General features: G+C 39.5%; 1 protein-coding gene across 1 annotated transcript; it reads left to right on the top strand.

Annotated features, from left to right (window-relative positions):
• The first annotated feature begins 5,137 nt into the window (after positions 1–5,137).
• On the top strand, positions 5,138–6,943 carry LOC110723664 (cytochrome P450 83B1-like). The gene is made up of 3 exons (XM_021903007.1): positions 5,138–5,484; positions 6,030–6,345; positions 6,770–6,943. Exons 1-3 carry the CDS (start codon positions 5,138–5,140, stop codon positions 6,941–6,943), a joined length of 837 nt encoding a protein of 278 aa, XP_021758699.1.
• The last annotated feature ends 15,532 nt before the right edge of the window (positions 6,944–22,475 follow it).

Below are 22,475 nucleotides of genomic sequence, written 5' to 3'. Positions count from 1 at the left end.
TTCTTGGACTTTTCTTGTATGCAACCAAACAAAGAAAAACTAGTATGCAATTGTGTTTTTCTTTGAAAATATGTTTTTCATGAAAACTAATTTTTCATTGAAAATGTTTTACATAAACTAAACGGGGCCTAAGGCTATGTACTATGGTCTATGGCAAAGTATTATTATGTAACATATCTTACGCAAGTTTGTGGCTGTGGTTACTGATAATATATGCAAATAAATGAAGTAATGAGTTGGTGACCAGTAAACATTATAATTAATATAATGTGTAATGAATATATATGGAGGACGATCAACTTAATATTCCACTTTTTAAAAAAGGATGGTTTAAGTCATACAACGTATATTGGAAAAGTTATAGCTGTCTATCAAAAACAATAGTAATGCGACACATCATCATCGATTTGAGAATGTGACACTGTGCACCGTACAAAAGATGAAATTACTTTTGAAATCGACAAAACCTTTGATGAAACTTTAATATGCATTTTTTTTTGGCCCTTAATATTCATATCAAGATTAAATTTAAAAAGTTGTGGTATAAATTTTAAGGTCTTCCATATATACAGTATGTATATAATGATAGATGTACTATTTTAACCTTTTATTTTTCAACATATCAATTTACAAATAATTCAATTAAAATATTATTTTAAAATTTTACTGAGATCAACTAGCGATGCTATGAAACTTAAGTAATTTTAAAAATACACAACAAGTTAAGTCAAATAAGTGTTCCTTTATCAATCTTAAGTTATTTCTTTCATGACTATTCAAAAAAAAAAAAAAAGTTATTTCTTGCATGCACATTATTTCACTAGAAATCTTGAATATGTTGTTGTAGCCGTTAGAATGACTTTCATTTTTTTTTTTTTTTTTTTTTTTTTTTTTTTTTTTTTTTTTTTTCTGTTTTGAGGAAGACTTTCATTTGATTAACCTAAATAATATAGTAGTAATTACACAAATTATTCATTTGATCAATACTTGACTATAAACTCAAATTATTCTGTTATTCCCACAAAGAGGGCACTCTCTACACTCTGAGATGATGTAGCTAGTTTTATTAAAAGACTGAGTTGGACAGCTTGTATTTCCTGTTTAAAAATTTGCCTACTGTAACAATTTTTTTTTAATGTTTACGGTTAATTTCACAACGTGATTATACACAACATTAATATTTAACTTCTACAATGTGATTGGATCTTGAAAAAAATAGTACTTATGTAAATGATTTGATCAAATCATATTTATTGATATTGTTTATAGTTAGCAATCCCTTGATTTACTCTTTAGATTGATAGTCAAAGATATCCCTTATTCTTAGCTAATGTAACTAGACAAGTAATCTAATGTATCTAGTCGTATTATATTGCTTACTCATGTACTATATATACTCATGGAATCACATAAATATAATTAAGCTTTCCAACATTCTCTTTTCTCATAACTCTATCAACTTAGAATTGAAAAAGAAAAAACAAACACTTTGAAAAGTCCAACTATAGACAAAAAAGAAGTTACAAGTTTCACATTGTGATTGTAGCTTGAACAAATATTTTAAAGGAAAAAAGAGTAGTTTAGGTAAATTAACTATTGTTTAGCTTTATTTTAATTAACCCCTACACTTGTGTAAAAAGTATTTGCCCTTTCCTCAGCCGTGTAGCCCACAGAAAATATGACTAGAAGGGTTAGAACATGTGTATAAATTCAATAGGTAACTCCTTAAAATGACTATCATTATATTAATTTTTATTTTATTTTATGTCAAATTTTATTATAAATATTTTTTTTCTTATTTTAAAAATTTATTATTTATATATTTTTCACATGTTTTAAAATTTTCAAATTAATTTATGATTTTTTATTAGTAATAATAAAAACTAAATTTCTTAAATTAATTATGAAAATTATATAAAAAAATTCAATAATTATTTCAAAATTAGATAAATAATTTATAATGAATTTTGACTTTTTAAAAAAAAATCATGATTAGAGAATATAAAATTAGTATAATGGTTGTCATTCTAAGGATAGATGACTACCATAAAATCATCCATACCCAAGCACCTAATGTAAGTCCCCTTAATTAGATGCTTTGATCAAATCCTAGAGATCTAATGTTTGAATCTTGTCATGTAAATATGTAATGCAGTAAGGGTGCTTGGGAGTAAAGAATTCCCTTACACACACTCTCCTTTATTCCCAAATGCTTGACAGTAAATATTAGAATAAAAAAATCATGAAGAATTAACTCTGATTAGGATCCTCCACATCAATTAAGATATTAAAATATAGCACCATATATAAGTAAAAAAAACACCTATATATGAGATAATCATATAAGCTAGATTAATTTATTTCAAATTGAATTCAAAGGAAGAGTATTCTACAAAAGTATAAAATTTCGGGTGTGGTACTAGTCCATGTGGTATCAGTTTATTTTACTTTATTTTTATTTAATATATTATTCTAATGGTATCAGTTGATTTAGGGATGGAATCTTGATTGATTTGTTAGTAGTCAAATACTTCTCTCTTTCAATGTTGACAAATGTGCAAGTATATTCCTCTTTAACAGATCAAATTAAAGATCAACTAAAGATTTGTATTTTAGGCCTCAATTAGTAGTCAAGTTTGATGGATTTATCAAGCTCTAGACCAATTAAGGGGTGAAAATTCCTTTATTATTTATTTTCGGGCTTTACCCCATTTGGGCCATTTCTAAGGGTGTAGGCTGTTGAGTTAGCACTTCCAATTGATACATACATGGTTCTTATTTGGCTAATAACACTTCTATTTAATTATATTTTAATTTTATACAATATTTTTTTAAAGATGCGATATTTAAAAAGATTGGTGAAGACTAATAAGTCATGTGAAAAACAAAAATCTACCTATATGTCCTTAAAGAGTAAAATCTTACTAGTATTACTCTTAAGAAAATTTATGGAGTTTTAACACCAAAAGAAGATAATTTAGCTTTCTTTTAATATTATTATTATTAAATGTTAAAAGATCTAAAACTAATATACGAAGTAAGTCAACTGAACTATTTTATCTAATTCTCTTAGTCCCTAAATAATTTAAAGTTCTAATAAGTAATGTATGTTTATCATAAAATATTTGTCAGTAAATACAATTTTTATTTACTATTATATTTAGTTGGGACTACACACTACATATTTAAATAAAACTTAGTAATATGTCATTTTATGTCCTAAAAATTTTATGTCATCTACTAGTAATATGTCAAATTATGTCATAAAATTTTTTATGACATAAAAGGACATATAACTAAACGACATTAATAATTTAGAGTATTTTTTGTTCACCTTTAAACTTAGTAATATGTCATTGTATGTCATAAAAATTTTATGTCATCTACTAGTAATATGTCAATTAATGTCATAAAAATTTTATGACATAAAATGACATATAACTAAATGACATAAATTTTTTAGAGTATTTTATGTCTTTTATAGTGTAAAGATTAGTAATACTACATACCGAGTACATCATTTTATGTCATAAAAATTTTATAACATTTTTATTTTTGGAGATGAATATTCACCTAGTTTGATTTGTCCAAACAAAAAGATTAATAAATTGGAGTCTAACAAGACTTTAATTTGTTAATCAAGTAGCTATACTACAAGTTAGAAGTATTGTTTTTTTAATCAATTACATCATATATAACCAATCAAACTATACCACATAGATGAAAAATGGCATATATATACAGTGGCGTATCCAGGATTTCCGAACTGTGGGTTCGAAATCTTAAAAAAAAAAACGATGATCATATATTGATTAAAAATTCAATACATAAATTCAATTTTTTATTACAAATGGATGGATTACACAATAAAAAAAAAAAAAAACTTCTTCTCATTAATCATCAATTATAATCATAGTAACAAAAGCTCTACAATCTACAATAATACACAAAATACACAATTAATTATCAATTAAAATCACAAGTCCCCAATAAACACAAATTTGACAATATAAACTTCTTCTAATTATCAAATTTCAATTAACAGAACAAGTAAAAATTTATAATTCTAAGTTTCTAACTTCTAACTTTCTACAATTCAATTTCTCAACAATTCAAGAATTCAACAATATATCAAAATCATAAACCAATTTAAAAAATAAAACAAGCAAACCAAGATTAAGAATTAATAGGAGTAGACTAGTAAAGGAATAAGAGATTAAGAGGACTCACAATTGTAGAACTAGAAGAACTTGAAATCTGAACTCAGAAGAGTAGAAGACAGAACAGTCGTGAGTCCTCCCTCGTCCACTCGTCCGTGTCTCCGTCACTCCGTGTGGACGTGAGGTGGTCGCCGGTCGGTGTCTCGGTGTGCGGTGCCGCGGCGGCTAGTGGCTACTGGCTAGGGTCATAGGGTGTCAAGCAAGGTTAGGGTTTTGGTGTTTGGGAATTTGGGGAAAAATGTCTGATGTTTGATTTTTGAAATATGAAATATTGAAATGTGAATGTAAGGAGTAAAAAAAAAAAAAAAAAAAAGTACAAAAAAAAGAGGGCAATAGGAGTCGAACCTAAGACCTAATATATTAAAGGGGCGCGCTGCTCTATTATTCAGAGAATTACCAATGCACCAAACTTACCCGTGTGATAATTATTCTCACAAAAATTTCTTTTAAACCTTTTTATTTTTTTTTTAAAAAAATTAAAATTTATAATTTTTTTCCAAAAAATCTGTGGGTTCAATGAACCCCCTTGAACCCCCCTAGATCCGCCCCTGTATATATATGATCCACAATATATATATTAAGAACATGTTACATTTTACTATAAATAGTCTCTCGTAGTTGCACGGCAAAAACCACGAATAATTAGCCAAGAAAAAAAAAAACCCCTTGTACAATTCTCATACAACAAAATGCTAATCTTCTTCCTTCTTCAAGCAATTCTCTCTACCATCTTTCTTGCAATAATTATTATTTCCAAAATTAGTAAAAAACGACGATTTTGCCCTCCTCCTGGACCTAAAGGGCTTCCCTTAATAGGAAACTTTCACCAATTTGAATCCTCAAATACTCACGTCTACTATTCCAAGTTAGGCAAGATCTACGGCCCAATCATCGCGCTCCGGTTGATGAGTAAACCTATGGTTGTGATTCAATCGGCGAGGTTGGCCAAAGAGGTCTTACAAACACATGATAAGAACTTATGTAATAGACCATTATCGACCGGAGGAAAAAGACTAAGTTACGGTGGGTTAGACATAGCCCTTAGTCCATATAGTGAGTATTTGAGAGAAATGAAAAAGATACTAAATGTTCATCTCTTAAGCTCTAAGAAAGTCGAGTCGTTTGCTCCAATTCGACATGAAGAAGTCTCAAGGTTGATTCAAGAGGTTTCCTCTCTATCTGCTGCTTCTAAAGTCGTCAATTTGAGCAAATTGGTTCTTAGTTTTGCTAGCTCAAATTCCGGTAGGATCACTTTCGGCAAGAGGTACGTACATTTTTTTTATTGTACATGCTTGCATGTACGTACTATATTGTCGTCTATTAATAGGGGTGGATCTTCATTGAGGCTCTAGCAAAACGATAATATACCACCTCCGATTTATTTTTTTTAGTTGCAACTTTGGAATATTTTATATCTCACAAATAATACCTTAAAGTTGCAACTTAAAAAAAAATCGGTGGTATTATATTTTTTTTTTCTTATGCCTAACTAAAGTTGCTCTAACTGAGCCCCCATTCATCTTGATAATTAATAAAATTTGTTTATCTAATAGCATTTTCGTTAATATATCAATAATTCATCTCAGTCAGCATGACATTTTTGTAAATAAGTGAACAACTTTTATTAATATGTGGGTCCCACAAATATTGACTTATTTACGAAAATGTCATGTTGACTGGGATTTTTTGTTGATTTATTTACGAAAATGTCATTAGATAAATAAATTTTGTTTATCACCAAGATAAACTTGTATTTTCTGCAACATAACTCCGTGTATAATAATATATATTTTTTGTTTCAATGCACAGATACGACGATGAAGATGTGTTAGGAAGTAGATACTTTAGCCTTCTACATGAAGCTGAAGCAATGTTCATAGGCTTCTTCTTTAGTGATCATTTTCCTTTTGGGGGTTTGCTTGATAGACTTAGTGGACAATCCTCTAAGCTTGAGAAGACCTTTAAGGAGTTAGATGCAATTTTTGAGAAAATTATTAACGAACATCTTAACACAAACATGCTTCGATTTGAGCGAAATGATGTCGTTGATGTTCTACTCCGTCTCATGAATGACACTTCCTTTCCATTTAAGCTCACTATGAACCACGTCAAAGCAATTTTGATGGTAGGTTTTTCACGATACCGATAATATACTCTCTCCGTCCTTTTTAAATTTAAAAATTAAATTACTCCCTTTGATTTTTTGTTTTAAACGCATCAACTTGATTTTTGTCTTATTCACATACTATGGTTGACTTAATTTTTTCACCTTTATAAAATAAATAAATATTATTATATAATATATCATTAGATTAGTCATAATGTCTAGTTTCATAATATAATTTTGTTATAATTTTTACTAATAGGAAATTAAATATATTAATGGTCAAAATTTTGTATTGGGAAATGTGCCGTCTTCTTATTTTTTATTTATTTATTTATGGTAAGAAAATGATTCTGATCAAACCTCAACCCTCGCGGTTGACTTAATTGTCGTAAGCTTTTTTTTTCATGATTATATTTATAATGTTATTCCAATATTTGCGCAGAATCTTTTTGTTGGGGGAGCAAATACCACAACAGCTGGGATAATTTGGGCACTTACAGAGCTAATAAAGAACCCTATTCCAATGCAAAAAGTACAAGAAGAGCTAAGAAGTGCTGTAGAAAATCAAGGTTGTATATTGGAAAGGGATCTCCCAAAGCTTGAAGGAAACATTTAGGTTACATCCACCAGCCCCATTATTGGTTCCACGTGAAACTAGCCAAAAAAGCATCATAGATGAGTATGATATTTTACCCAATACTACGGTAATTATAAATGCATGGGCTATTCAACGAGATCCGGAATACTGGAAGGATCCGGAAATGTTCATGCCGGAGAGGTTTATTGGGAGTTCAGTGGAATTAAAAGGGCGCGATGTGATGTCAATGATTCCTTTCGGAGGAGGAAGAAGAATGTGCCCTGCATATGATTTTAGTCTTGCAAACCTTGAACTTGTGCTAGCCAATTTGTTATATTCTTTTGATTGGGAATTACCAAATGGTTTAAACAAGGAAGATATTGACAACAACAACGTGCTTCCTAGTCTCATTATGCACAAGGAAAAACATCTTTGCTTGGTAGCAAAGAAATTCCAATAATAGAAACATGCTTACAAATGCAACCTATTTAGATGTGCAAAGCATACTTATCAAAATCGACAATATCCATTTAGTATTATTCTAAAAAAATATAATATCCATATAGTCATAATAAATAAGCATGAATTATGTCATGCTTAGTATTAATTCCATGGTTAAGGATATATATATATATATATATATATATATATATATATATATATATATATATATATATATATATAGGATGGATCAGTGTATTATTATGTACTACATATTACACAATAACTATACAACAGTCATAATTATTAATTATAATTGTGTTGATGAACTTGTATTGATTTATACTTATTATGAAAATGCAATTGATGATGTGAATTAACGTCTTTATATTTATAGAGGTTATTGATAATGTTTATAGGAAGTTACTCATGATTATTATGCATAAATGGGTGGTGATAAATAAATTAAACATTAGCAAAGGGTAAATGGGGATATGATTACTTTAAGTGTATGCCAAAAAAAAAATCATTTGGGGTTATAGTTAATTTAATTAGTGGTTTAGTGCATTATTGAAAAGTTACTAAAATGCATGCATGTTTAATTAGATTACTCATAAATTAAACTTTTTAGATATCTTAATATGTAAAAATTCATCCCTTAAAATGACAACCATTGTACTAATTTTTATTGGTTGAATTTTGATTTATTTTTTATGTCAAAATTAATTATAAATGGTTTTTTTTTTCATAATTAATTTATAAATTATTTTTTATAGCCCAAGATCAATTTATATATTCTATCATACCCCCTCACAAACGAGCCCTTGGATGGAGAAGATGATTTGAACACGTGACCTTTATGTCACGACGGTTTCAGTACCATGTTAAAGAATCAAATCAACCAAAAGTTTAAACCGATGGTTGAAGCCCAAAATCGACCGCGATTTCTCTATATCCATGAAAAAGTTTAGATTAATAGCTGTGAATTATACTCGGCTCAATATTATTAAATTCTACGATAGGTGGCCAGTGGATAATCAGCCAGTCGATTTAAGGTTTAACAAAAACTTGCGTGTACACACGATTTACATGTATATTAGATTATTAGTGTACATCAAAAGAACAATTTTAAGTTAACTATTAATTTAATTAGTCAATTTGGGATAACTTGTACTGTAATGTTTTATGGGGTAACTTTATTAATTTGATAAGATTTTAATGTAAATAAGTAATGCGATAAGTTTATTAGGGTAATATAGTTAAGTATATTTTGTCAAAAACTATCTAATCGTTAAAAATGTTGTACATAAGAAACTTCATAATATTAAGGAAAATTTGTAAATTACCACCCCAAAAAAGTATCAATTTCTAAATAACCACCCATTTAAAATTTTATTTTAAATTACCACCCACTAAAATTATTTTTTATGCAGATTATCACCTTTTTTCAAAATCCGGTGGAATTCAGATGAGTGGGGCCCTCCTAACGGCTACTAACGACTAGTTTCTCCTTCCCAAATGAATTTCCCCCCGATTTTCCCCTATATAAAATTTCTCCTACCCTAATTTGCGTTTTGTACTTCAAAAATTCCCCAAATTCCTCAAATTTCACTCCCTTGTAATTGCTGTAGCATTTTGAAGAAACCTCAGAGGTGAATTCGCATCAGGTAACCTATGACATTCTTTAAATTTAGGGTTCTTATTGTGCTTAAATTGGGGAAAACTTGTTGATTAGTTGATTAGCGTTTACTTTCTTCGCAAATTAGGATTCTTTTCCTATTTAATTGGGGGAAACTGAGTGTTTAGTTATTTAGGGTTCATGTTTTTTGCCCAATTTAGGTTTTTTGTCATTGAATTGCTGTTAGTACTGGGTAAGTTGTGTTTGCAATTTGTGCACTTAATTAAGTACTGTTAGTATTGGTTGAAGCATGTTTTAAGCTTTTATGTTTATTTATTGTTGGAATTATTGTGGCAGAAATGGAAGAGAATAAGGTGATTCTCATATTTAAGTATTTGAGTAGCTTACAATAGTGAAATCGACAAAAAATAAAAAAATTTAGGAGGGAAATAACGACTGTGGGTCCCACACACCTGAAATCAACCGGAAATTTTAAAAAGGTGGTAATCTGCGTAATTAATTATTTTAGTGGGTTGTAATTTAAAATAAAATTTTTAATGGGTGGTTATTTAGAAAATGGAACTATTTTTGGGTGGTATTTTGCAAATTTTCCTAATATTAATATATATAAGGTAAATATTGTAAAAGACTATCTCTAGCTGTATTTCCGGCGAATATATATATATATATATATATATATATATATATACACACACACACACACACACACACGGGGTGGTTCCGCTGAAAACAAGGCTTATGCTGAAAACAAGGCTTAAGCTGAAAACAACAAATCTCAACCATGCAATATTAGCATAAAAGATCAGGCGGTTTAAAAGCCCTAAGAACTTTCCAACCTTACATATAATCAATCTAATCATTTTAAGGTCACTACATACTAAAAATAAGGTAACTTTATCTAAATTGACGACATTTCCATAAAGTCACTGTATATAAAAATAAAGCCACTATATATAAAAATAACGTAACTATATTAATTTTGACGATATGTACACAAGGGTCATTATATACAAAAATAAGGTAATTATATCAAATGTGACAACATTTATATAAAGGTCACTATCTACAAAAATAAGATAATTATATCAACTTTGAGTTTTTGACTCCATTTACATAAAGGTCACTATGTACAGAAATAAGGTAATTATATCGACTTTGAATTTTTTACTGCATTTACATAAATGTCACTATATACAAAAAGGTCACTATATATAAAAATAAGGTAACTACATCAATATTGACAATATTTACATAAAGATTGTTATATACACAGTAGCTTCGCATTCCCACAAGCCACAACAACCACCACCATCCACCTTCATTCAATCATTCGCCTAGCCAGCCATGTAGTCATCCACCTCGCACCCTTCAAATCCACAACCAACCTCCGTCATTTCACATGATCAGTTATCACAATAACCACTGCAACATTTGCAGTCACATCTCCATCGGATGCCCACACAGCAGCCACCAATTGCTCCACCAATTCGCCACCAGAGCCTGACTCCAAGTCTCCAACATCAACAATTTTACATCCAATAATCAACAATTCAGCCACATGAAGATAAAATTCCACTATTTTCCAGAAATTTTAAACACACACTAGCACATTCAGATTCAACTAAAAAATTACTGATATGCATATAAATTGTTTGGGTCCAATTTAGTCCAATTGGGCCTAGGCATTAAATGATCCAATTAAAAGCCCAAGGTCAAGGTTCAACTCTCTAATTGTGTTAAAGTCAAAGGTCAGCCCTCAAAGCAAGCCAATTGGGCTAAGGCCCAACTTCTCCATGTATGAAGAGGTATAAAAGCCATCAATATTCATACATTCAGAGATATATTCATAGATTCATATATTCTCATATACTCAAATAAAGCCTCAAGCAACAAATTCTCTTGCATAGTGTTCTCTTTCTACACATTGTACTGACTTTAGCATCGGAGGGGCCTTCCTCGGCAACACCCCCGAGGCTAGTTTACGTGTGTTTACTGTGCAGGAAACCTTCGGCCCAACATAACTTGGACCGAATCCAGTCTTCTCCGTTTCAGCGGACCTTCGGCAAGGTCCCATTGTTTTCACCCGAAACAATTTGGCGCCGTCTGTGGGGAAGACTTTCAAAAATCTTTAAGCCAAATTTCTAACCAAGATCATCTTGCAATTATCTTAGTAGCAATGGCTAAGAACCGCAAGAGCAAAAGCCTCCGTCAAGGAGCGGGCGAAAAGCCTAAAATCCCTACACCATCACCCTCGCCGGACCGGAACTCTCCCAAGGGTGCCAGCTCGGGGGGAGGATCATACAAGGAGGATTCCCTTTCTCCTGTAATTCATGACTCTCATCATAGGCCGAGTCACTCTCGGTCTAGCAGGGGTGAGTCCGATCATAGGACACATTCAGTGCCCCAAAGACAACCATCGGCTGTACGCCCTCATTCCCATACTCGGCCGAGGACCCCTTTGACGGGGCCCAGCTCGGAAGAGGTGGCAAGAGCGCTGGCAGTACTCATGGAGGCGATGAGGGCACAAAATATGCCACCACCTCGTGATCGAACTCCTCCGCATACCCGGCATCAGCGGAGGAAGTTAGACCATGATGGTGGGAAGCTTCCTTCCTTCCGGGAACTGGAAGAGTGGGAAGAGGATACCTGGAAGAATGAAAAAGAGAGGAAAAAGAACCCTCAATTTTTAAAAGGATCCTCATCCTCACGACCAGAAATGCATAAGAGCAGCAGCTCAGCTTCTCGGCTAGAATCTACTCACCGAGAACCTGAGACTGTTCGCTGAAGCGTCCTCGACCGACTCGGCGGCAAGGAACCGAGCGTGCGCAGTCGCCTCTCGTTCCCTGCAGCCGAGGCCCAGACTTCCCAGCCAGGGACGAAAACCACTCCTACCTCTCTAAGAGGGCGGAGCGTGGTCCCTTCGGCCAGGAACAAGGGCAAGGCCGTTATGCTACCCGCCAGTTCACCATTCGAGCAATGGATACTGGAAGAGCGCGTGCCCACGGTTAAAATACCGTCGCACATCACATATGACGGGACCTCGGATCCGAAGGATCATGTGGCCTCGTATGAGACTCATATGCATCTTTGCCCCAGATCCGAAGCGACTTGGTGCAAATATTTCCCAACCACTCTCAAGGGGGTCGCGCAAGCGTGGATCTCCAAGGGAGTAAAGCAAGGCTCCATAACAGGGTGGGATGATCTGTCCTCCAAATTTAGGAGCAAGTTTTCCACGGCAAACCGCCGAGAGAAGACTACTGCAGAACTCATGAGTCTGCAACAGGGGGAAACCGAAAGCCTCCGAGACTATCTGACCCGTTTCAGTAACGAGTCATCCAGCGTCTCTCAGCTGGACCAGGGGCTAGCCGTTTTTGCGATGCAGAATGGCCTTCAGCCCGGAAAGTTCCTAGACTTCATGGTCATGCATACCCCGCAGACCCTGGAGGAAGCTCTGAATGCCTCGGATAAGTTCATCCGAGCCGAAGAATGGAACAAAGCGAAAACCCAACCTCAATTTGGGGGAGGGAAACAAAGACAAATACCCTTGTCTGAAGGCCAAGGCCATAAGGCAAAGGGAAAGTCAAAGGCCTCGGAGCAATCTTCGGCCAGCGACCCAAAGAAGGAAAGATCTGCCTCATACACAGGCAGATACGAGTCCTACACTCCGCTCTCTCTTCCACGCGCCAAAATTTACAGCGTGACGAAGGAAGAGCAGTGTTACCGAAAGCCGAGACCACTCCCAGAGTGGTATCAGCGAAAAAATAAAAATCAGTGGTGCGAGTTCCACGAGTCTTCGGGACACAACACTGAGGAGTGTATCCAACTGAAGGACCAGATAGAGGACATGGTCCGGAAGGGATACTTGAAAAAATGCATCGCGGATCACCGCGAGAAAAAAGAATCCGAGAAGTCAGCAAAGGACTCTCGGCAAGACCTCGACTTCCCCCGGAAGAACAGTAAAAAGCCGGAGGGGAAATTCCCTCCGATCAATGTTATCTCGGGAGGAATATACTCTCGGAGGGAGCACAAGCGACACCTTAGAGCTTTGACTCACCAGGTGAACAACGCTGACATTCAATCTCCCCAGTCGCCGGTGCCGAACATGACGTTCACAGCCGCCGACTGCCGGGGGATTACGTTCCCTCACGAGGATCCGTTGGTGATCATCGCCATGGTGGCCAACCACGACGTCAGTAAGGTCCTTGTTGACGGTGGCAGCGGAGCAAACATTCTCTTCCGAAAGGCCTACAATCAAATCAAGCTGAAGCCCAAGCACCTTACGCCGGTACCCTACCCGGTATCCGGGTTCAACGGGGCTTCAACTTATCCAGATGGGAAGGTGACACTTCCTGTCACCATCGGTTGCGATGAGGCAGCCAGGAACGTCATGATTGAATTTTTGGTAATTGACGCTCCTTCAGTGTACAACGTGATTTTGGGGAGACCCATAATTCATGAGATCCAAGGGGTCGTCTCAACTTATCATCAGCTGATGATTTACGTCTCAGACGCCGGCTTCCCCGAAAGGATACAGGGCAACCAAAAGGACGCCCGAAGGTGCAACTACCTCAAGCCATCCAGTAGCCGCCCAGATGACGACAAGGATGAGGAGGAGAAAGAAAAAGAAAGAGAGCCAAGCACAAAAAAGCGGAAAGGCCTAAGTGCTTCGGCCCAAGGATCTGTACCCAGAGGTAAAGGGCCCGAAAGGGAAAAGGCTAGCTCTTCAGCTGAGCCGCAAGACTCAGAGAGCCAGCCGAAGAACAAAAAGACTGGGACACCTGCTGACATTGGCAGCAGGCCATATTATGAAGAGTCCAGTCCATCAGCAATGGACATGGACCAACAGACTGAAACAGTTGAGTTGGCCGAAGGAGACGTTGAGAAATGTGTAACAATCGGGATGGACCTTGATCCGAACACCCGTTCTGAACTTATTCAGCTCCTTCGGGACAACAGAGATGTGTTTGCTTTCTCGGCAGCTGATATGCCCGGGATAAGTTCAGACCTCATCTCCCATAAGCTAAATGTTGACCCAACGTGTCGACCAGTTAAGCAAAAGAAGCGGAATTACTCCGCCAATAAGAACCGAGACATCGCAGCCGAGGTCAAAAAATTGCTGGAGGCAGGATTCATCGAACCTTGCCAATATCCAGAATGGCTGGCAAATGTGGTGATGGTTCAAAAGGCCAATGGTACCTAGAGGATGTGCGTTGACTTCACGGACCTAAATAAGGCTTGTCCAAAGGATTTCTATCCCTTGCCGAGGATCGATCAGCTAGTCGATTCGACAAGTGGCCATGCCTTGCTTAGTTTCATGGACGCATTCTCGGGGTATCATCAGATCTTTATGCACCCCGACGATCGAGCAAAGACAACATTCGTCACGAACGCTGGGGTGTACAATTACAAAATGATGCCCTTCGGATTGAAAAATGCGGGGGCAACCTATCAAAGGCTGGTGGATCAAGTTTTTGCCGATCAAAAGGGCCGAAACATGGAAGTCTATGTTGACGATTCGATCGTCAAAAGCAAAAAACCAGAGGACCATGTAAAGAACCTGGCTGAAACTTTCGCCACCTTGAGAAAGCATCAAATGAAGCTGAATCCGAAGAAGTGTGTCTTCGGCGTGAAGTCAGGGAAATTCCTTGGGTTCATAGTCAGCAAAAGGGGGATTGATGCCAATCCCTCTAAAGTCAAAGCGGCGCTCGACCTTCCTGAGCCGAAAACGAAGCGGGATGTTCAGCGGCTCACCGGAAGAATGGCAGCCCTCTCGAGGTTCATTTCCAGAGCTTTGGATAAGGGGTTACCTTTCTTCAAAGCCCTGAAACTCCCGAAAACAAAAGAGCTCGTTTGGGAGGAAGAGCAAAAAGACGCCTTTAAACAGCTTCGGGAGCATCTGGCTCAACTCCCAACGCTGTCTAGCCCAACTGAAGGAGAAACTTTGTACCTATATGTGGCCGTTAGCCCAGCCACCATCAGCGCAGTATTGCTGAAGGAAGAAAGTAAAAGTCAGCAGCCGATCTATTTTGTCAGTCATACACTGACGGATGCCGAGACTCGCTATCCACTACTCGAGAAAGTCGCTTTCGCGGTAGTAGTAGCTGCTCGGAAGCTGAGGCCCTATTTTGATTGCCATCAGATAGTGGTCTTAACTGATCAACCGTTGGAAAAAGTTCTCGGCAAGGTTGAAAAATCTGGTAGGCTAGCCAAGTGGGCTTTTGAGCTCACCGAATTCAGCATCAGCTACCGTCCGAGGGCTGCCATTAAGGCTCAAGCTCTAGCGGATTTCTTGGCCGAATGCTCATACCAAGAAGCGCTAGACAGTGAAAAGAAAGTCTGGACCGTGTTTACGGATGGATCCTCCACCGAAAACGGTTCGGGGGCAGGAGTGGTGATAAATTCTCCCGAAGGCAAATCCTTTGAGTATGCACTAAAATTTTCTTTTAAGGCCTCGAACAATGAAGCCGAATATGAGGCAGTAATCGCCGGCCTAGAATTGTGCATCTCCCTGGAAGCCGATCATGTCTGCCTGAAAACAGACTCTCAGCTAGTTGCATATCAGATCAGCGGCAGCTACGAGGCCAAAGAGCCCTCCATGATAGCTTATCTTGCCAAGATCAAGTCAGTCATTGCAGAGCTGAAAACTTTTGACGTTCAGCTGATCCCAAGGGGTCAGAATACTCAAGCCGATGCACTCTCCAAACTTGCCAGTTCATCTCTTACCGAGCTGAACAGATCTGTATATGTAGAAGTGCGCCGAGAGAGAAGTGTCGACGAAGCACCTGAAGTGTGCTGCGCTGACCCAGAGCCTAGTTGGATGGACCCCATCCTAGCTTTCAAGCTTCGGGGAGAAACTCCCGAAGATAAAGCTTTGGCCTCCAAGATAAAGAGAACCAGCTCTAGGTTCATTGTCTTCAGGGGGGAACTTCTGAAAAAGTCCTTCTCAGCCCCATTGCTGAAATGCGTGGGACCAACAGATGCAGATTATATCCTACGGGAGATTCATCTCGGCATCTGTGGGAACCACATTGGGGGAAGGACCTTAGCCCACAAGGCATTGAGGGCTGGATATTACTGGCCCACCATGATCGCAGATGCTAAGGAGCTGGTTCGGAAATGCGAAAAATGTCAAAAGTACGCTCCAGTTATCCATCAGCCAGCAAGGGATCTTCAGCCGATCCTTTATCCACTCCCGTTCGCCCAATGGGGACTGGATATACTGGGACCATTTCCAGAGGCTGTGTACCAGAAAAAATGGCTGATAGTTGGTGTCGACTACTTCAGTAAATGGATCGAAGCCGAAGCAGCCTCGAACATTACAGAGCAAACTGTCAGAAAATTTATCTGGCAGAATATCATCACTCGATTTGGCATCCCGAGAGTATTTGTCTTCGATCATGGGAGGCAATTTGATAACTTGCCGCTGAAGCGGTATACAGATCAGTTCGGCATCAAACTGGCATATTCAGCGGTATGCCACCGCAAAGTAACGGACAAGCCGAAGCTGCAAATAAACAGATCTTAAATGCTCTTAAGAAGAGGGTAGAAGATCAAAAGTCCAAGTGGCTGGAGGAGCTCCCAGGAACCCTTTGGTCCCTTCGGACAACTGAAAAAGAGGCAACGGGCTATTCACCTTTTGAACTGGTGTATGGTGCCGAAGCCGTCCTTCCAGTGGAAATTGGCTCTGAGAGCCTACGAGTGCACCACTTCTCGGCTGAGAATGAGCGACTGATGAGGGAATCTCTCGATTTCCTCGACGAAGTAAGAGACTCAACCCGAGACAGAATGGCCGCCTATAAGCAGAGAATCAGCAAATTTTATAACCGAAGGGTCCATGCAAGGCCTCTCAAAATTGGAGACCTTGTCCTTCGGAATGCTGCTGCAGTTCAGAAAGGCCGAATCCATGGGAAACTCTCAGCTGCATGGGAAGGACCTTATGAAATTTATGATGAGCTTCAGCCAGGGACATACCGACTTCGGCAGTTGGATGGAACTGAGTTGAAAAATCACTGGAACGCTGATGTACTGAAAAAATATCATGTGTAAACCCTTCGGGGCAGAACAATCTTTGTAAGTACATTTTGAACTAATGAAAGGCCTTGGAGCCGCCATTTATATAAATGTTTACAACTTTTTATCCTTTCAAAGTTTTCTTTGTTCTATCTACTCTTTAAGGGTTTTTTATTCAGCCTCGTCTGAAACCTTCGCCTTCGGGTAACTGGGTTTCAGATTGCTGACAAAACTTGTCTTTTTAAAGAACACTGGTCTTTCAGCTGAAGTCAAACCTCAGTAAGACTTGTTCTCCAAAGACATGAGTCCATGGACAATTCTGGGATATTGCCTTAACTGAGCCTTGTATCCCAGAGAGCCATTATCCGAAACATTGCCTTAAGTTGGCCCTGTGTTTCGGGTATCCATTTTTCAAAGATAGACAGAAAATCAAGGATAACAGCAACAGTTGAAAATTGTTTATTCAGCCTCGTCTGAAACCTTCGCCTTCGGGTAACTGGGTTTCAGATTGCTGACAAAACTCGTCTTTTTAAAGAACACTGGTCTTTCAGCTGAAGTCCAACTTCAGTAAGACTTGTTCTCCAAAGACGAGTCCATGGACAATTCTGGGATATTGCCTTAACTGAGCCTTGTATCCCAGAAAGCCATTATCCGAAACATTGCCTTCAGTTGGCCTTGTGTTTCGGGTACCCATTTTTAAGAAGTGAAGAAATTGTTTATTCAGCTGAAGCCATACTTCAATTTCTGGGGGGGGCAAGAAGCACTATCAGTGCAAGTTTATGTTCAGCAGAATTGAAGAAACAGTAAAGCATTCAAAAACAAAGCAGCTGAAGAAAAGAGCATCAAATTAATATTTTATGCTCAGAAATTGAGCTACAAGTTCAATTAAACTGTATCGGCAGCCGCCCACAAGCGGAAAATAACAGCTGCCGAAATACGTACATAAGCAAAAAAATAAACTGTTGTACGACAAGGCAAGCTGAAGCAAAAAACAAGGCAAAAAATTCAGAAAGCGGCAAGTCTAGAGTTAAGCGCATGATGAACCGCAAGATTCTGAAGACGACTGCCCGAGTTCCTATGCTTCAGCCCGAGGATCAGACTGATCAGCATTGTTGAGCCCCATGGTGGCCTCAACCCCAGCAGCAGAAGAAGCAGGCTTTGCACTCTGCCGAGCCTCCCTTTCCCTCTGTTCAGCCTCCAACTCCATTCTCTCAGCTTCTTCTTCGGCTTCCTCAGCCTTAAGAATTTCAGCTTCGACTGGAGTTGCATACTTCATTTGAGGGTCTTCGGGATTCTAGACCCATTCAGCACACTTGGACCAGTCTAGCTTCGGCTCAGCATGAAGGCAGACTCTTCGGCATACTCTGAACCCGTTTCTAAAACCCATTTCATATTCTTCCTGGGTATAGACACGGACTTTGAGTAGAGCCTCAGCATCAGCTAACTTCTTCTGGGTCTCCTCCAAGTCTTCCTTGGATTTCTTCAGCTCATCGGCGAGCTTGGAGGAGGAACCTTTCAGCTCATTCAGCTCCTGCTGAACTTGGGAAGCCTCTGTCTGAGCCTGGGCCATTTCTTCTTTTTTGGCCATCAGCAGATCCTCAGCCTCTTGGAGCTTAGCTCTCTGAGCTTCAGCAGCAGCAGCAGCCTCTGAGAGTTGGACATCCCTGGCCTGGAGCAGCTCTTCAGCAGCCATTCTGCTGGCTTCAAGAGCTTCTAGCTGTTGCTGCACTTCAGCTTGTGCAGCAGCTCCTTCCTGAATACGGCTCTCAACGGCAGCCTTGAATTTGGAGACGTCCACTCCCATGTGCTCCTGGAGGAATTTTTCCCCTTCCATCAGTGGGGGAAAAACTTCCTTCTCCATAGCGTCGCAGAAGGTTTTGAGGGCTTCAGCAGCTTTTTTCTCGTACTCCTCACCCTTCTGCTGCTTCTCTTCAGCTGCTGCTTGCTTCAGCTTAGCAAGCTTTAATTCCTCTTCAGCTACCTTCTTGTCGTGCTCGGCAGCGTCTACCCTATCTTGTAGGGTATCTATCAGCTCTACAGTGAGAGTCTGATTGTGCACGAACTGAAAACAGGAAGACAAGTTAAAAAATAAAAATAAATAAAAATAGAGCTGAATTTTAGAGGAAATAAAGGCAAGGAAAATCATCTGCATCATCAGCAGTTGGTTAGACCTGGCTGGGTCAGGAACTGATCTGCTGGATTCGCCCATCCCAGCAGTGGCCTTCAGCGACCAGATTCTTGCCCTATCTACTTCGGACATGCCAGCAAAATCGCCGAAGTAGGCTGCAGCACCTTCTCGGTTCTGACCCCATATGAGGTCCCAGATGTGATCTGGGATTGGAATTCGGGGGGCCGAGAAACCCATTTCTCCAGATTGCAGAGTCTGGAAGGAGGGAAAGGATGACGATGGAGCTTGTTTAGCTTTGGATGGCTCAGCATCATCCTTCTCAGAGGAGTCAATTACTATGACCTCCTCTTCTTCAGGGGTGAGGACGAAAGCCTCAACCTCTCTTGCAATGTCTGCCGTGAAACCCTCATCACTGGGCATCACGGCATCCTTATTCTTGTGCTCAGCAGCACTCTCCTGAATTTCTTTTTGGACCCCTCCCTTAGATTCGGGAGTTTTTTGATCCACCTCCATCTCAGAAGGTGGCGGAGGGGTCTTTTGAGGTGATTGAGGTTGTGGCCGGGGAACCCTCGGCGATCCATTGCCTTCCTCGGGTTCCCTTATTTCAACGCCGATGGTCATCGGCCTCCGCTGAAAGTCATGCGGTCCGATGATGGCCATTCTTCGGCGCCTTTTCTGAAGGGGCTGCTCGTCCATGTCTGAGTCTGAAGACTCTTCTTGTATTTGGTCTTCGGGACGAACAGGGGCTTTCCCTTCTCTGTGTCTGTTACTCTCTTCAGACTGTAACAGACAGGGGGGAGGAAGAATGTGAATACAACAAAAAAAAAAAAAAAAAAGAGAAGAAGACAAAGTTAAGTCTGAAAGCTCACCGAGGTCTTCAGCAAAGCCTCGTCTTCTTCAGCTGCCCTAGCTGCAGCTTCCTCTTCAGCAGCTCTGGAGGACCCTTCTCCTCCTTCGCAAGCTTCGAGAACCCGTGCAACCTCTTCGGCTATACGGGCAGCTTCAGCTTTTTCGTGCAGCAGCTGAAACCAGGGGTCTCTCTTCTTCCACCAAGGCTTCTGCCTCTGATACAGAGCAACAGCCTCAATTTGGAAGTGGGAAGAGTCTAGATGAACTTCCCTATGCCTCGGCTCAGTGATAGACGGGGCCCGATCAGTTACAACTCGTTCTCGGTTGACGCCAAGACGAGCGTAGTTAATGCCAACGTTGGTCTCGTCCCGCTCTGAAAAAGATAAGGGGAAAGGTCAGTTCAGTTAGGTTGGCACAGCATAAAAAAAAGCGAAGTGAGGAGAAAAAGAGATAATTAAAAAGCCTCGGCCCCAGCCGAAGAATCTTACCATCCTTAAACTTTCGGCTGAGGCCAACAGCTGCTAGCATGTTCTCTTGGAAAACATAATGCGTATCGGGGAGCCAAGTCTCCGGAATATGCTTCATTCGGCCGCTGCCCCCCCGGTTCGGCAGCTTGCCGAAGATATTTTGTTGATCAAGGTTCGGATCCGGCCCGTTATCTGCGGGGGGACCTAGACTTCCCATGTCGGGATCAGGCTCAGCAAGGTACCGGGGAGCGCTGAAGACGCAAGGGTGGCCCGGATCTGTGGGTGCCCTAACCCAAATCCATTGACCTCTCCAGTCCTTGTCTGAAGAGTCGTTCGGCCACATGGTCAGGTACTGGGGCCGAGACTCAATTCGGTACCACCCAGAACCATGGCTTCCGTGCCCACTTTGAATATTTGGCACTAGCCGATGAAGCTTTTTGAAGCAGTGCAGGTTCGGCACATACTTGAAGAACTTGCAGACCCATAGGTATGTCATCACCCTTCGGATGCTGGTAGGAGTTAGCTGACATAGGGAGATATTGTAATGGATCAGCAAGTCTCGGACAAATACGTCCAAAGGGAACCTCAGCCCGTACTGAAGCTGTCTTGTGTACACCCCCACATACCCCGGGGGTGGACGATGGATTCTATCGGATGCCGCGGGCATTCGGCACCAATACCCATCAGCTTCAAAAATGCCGTAATGCAACTCAATTTGCTCGGCAAACCGATATTGTTCGGCATTCTCCACCCACCATGAGTAGGGGTGGTTCTTTATCATGGCCGAAGCTACTTCGGCATTCTCCCACTCTGAAAACCCGGGAAGGATATCCCAAAGGACAGCGGGAACTTCATCGTCCCGTCCAGAAGCGCTCGGCCCCTCCGTTCTCTGAGGAGGAGCCGAGGAAATTGGAGTCGCCCTAATCCCTTCAGCAGGGTCAGACTCTGGCCTTTGTCCATTCCAGGTCCCAATCCTGTTCCTAGGATCGGGAATTGGCCTTGCTCTTCTTGGAGCACGGGCTCTACCTCTAACTCCTCTTGCCATTGATTATTTCGAAGAAAAAAGTCGAAAAAAAGGGAAGGAGTTCGAATTCGAAGAAAAATAAACTGAAATCAAAGGAATTTACCTTAATCTGAAGCGAAAGTTGCCGATTTACGAGTTCGTAGTGGCAAGTCTCAGTTTCTAAGCTTAATGCTCGGGGAATTTGCGAAGTTTTGATGCGGGTTCTTGGTTTCTCTCGAGAATTCTGGGTTTGTGTTGGTGAATAAGTGAGGAGAGATGACGCGCCTCTGTTTATATCTCCAGGAATGGGAATACGGGGAGTCCGCGTTTCAATTTCTCTTAAATACCCCACTAAGTAACCGTTAAACACACGACCTTGCGATTAAACTGCCCATTACCCGTCCAACTTCCACAATCATCCGCCTTAACCGTTGTTATCTCATTAATTACGGTTTAAATTCAAATTTTTGGATTAATTAAATCATTTACTTCCCTCCTTTTCTGAATTAAATCAAACCCGACCCGTCATCCTTCCAAATCGGGTCTGGGGGGCAAGTTGTTTGGGTCCAATTTAGTCCAATTGGGCCTAGACATTAAATGATCCAATTAAAAGCCCAAGGTCAAGGTTCAACTCTCCAATTGTGTTAAAGTCAAAGGTCAGCCCTCAAAGCAAGCCAATTGGGCTAAGGCCCAACTTCTCCATGTATGAAGAGGTATAAAAGCCATCAATATTCATACATTCAGAGATATATTCATAGATTCATATATTCTCATATACTCAAATAGCCTCAAGCAACAAATTCTCTTGCATAGTGTTCTCTTTCTACACATTGTACTGACTTTAGCATCGGAGGGGCCTTCCTCGGCAACACCCCCGAGGCTAGTTTACGTGTGTTTACTGTGCAGGAAACCTTCGGCCCAATGATAACTTGCTATTTGATACGATTTTAGGGTGTTTTGAACCTAGTTTCCTTGATATAAATTGCGTTTTGGTTCATTTTCACTCTATTATTATGCAATTTTTGTGTATCCTA

Source organism: Chenopodium quinoa, unplaced genomic scaffold (assembly GCF_001683475.1).
Source record: "Chenopodium quinoa cultivar QQ74 unplaced genomic scaffold, ASM168347v1, whole genome shotgun sequence".
Lineage (NCBI taxonomy): Eukaryota > Viridiplantae > Streptophyta > Magnoliopsida > Caryophyllales > Amaranthaceae > Chenopodium > Chenopodium quinoa.
The sequence above is the reverse complement of the archived record's forward strand: the minus strand, read 5'-3'. Positions and strand labels throughout refer to the sequence as shown.

Excerpts from the sequence above, each read along its gene's own strand:
- LOC110723664 (XM_021903007.1), top strand. The coding sequence starts at position 5,138 with ATGGTTGTGATTCAATCGGCGAGGTTGGCCAAAGAGGTCTTACAAACA. Across the intron at positions 5,485-6,029 it reads AGGATCACTTTCGGCAAGAG|ATACGACGATGAAGATGTGT; the intron begins GTACGTACATTT and ends TTCAATGCACAG. Across the intron at positions 6,346-6,769 it reads ACGTCAAAGCAATTTTGATG|AATCTTTTTGTTGGGGGAGC; the intron begins GTAGGTTTTTCA and ends ATATTTGCGCAG.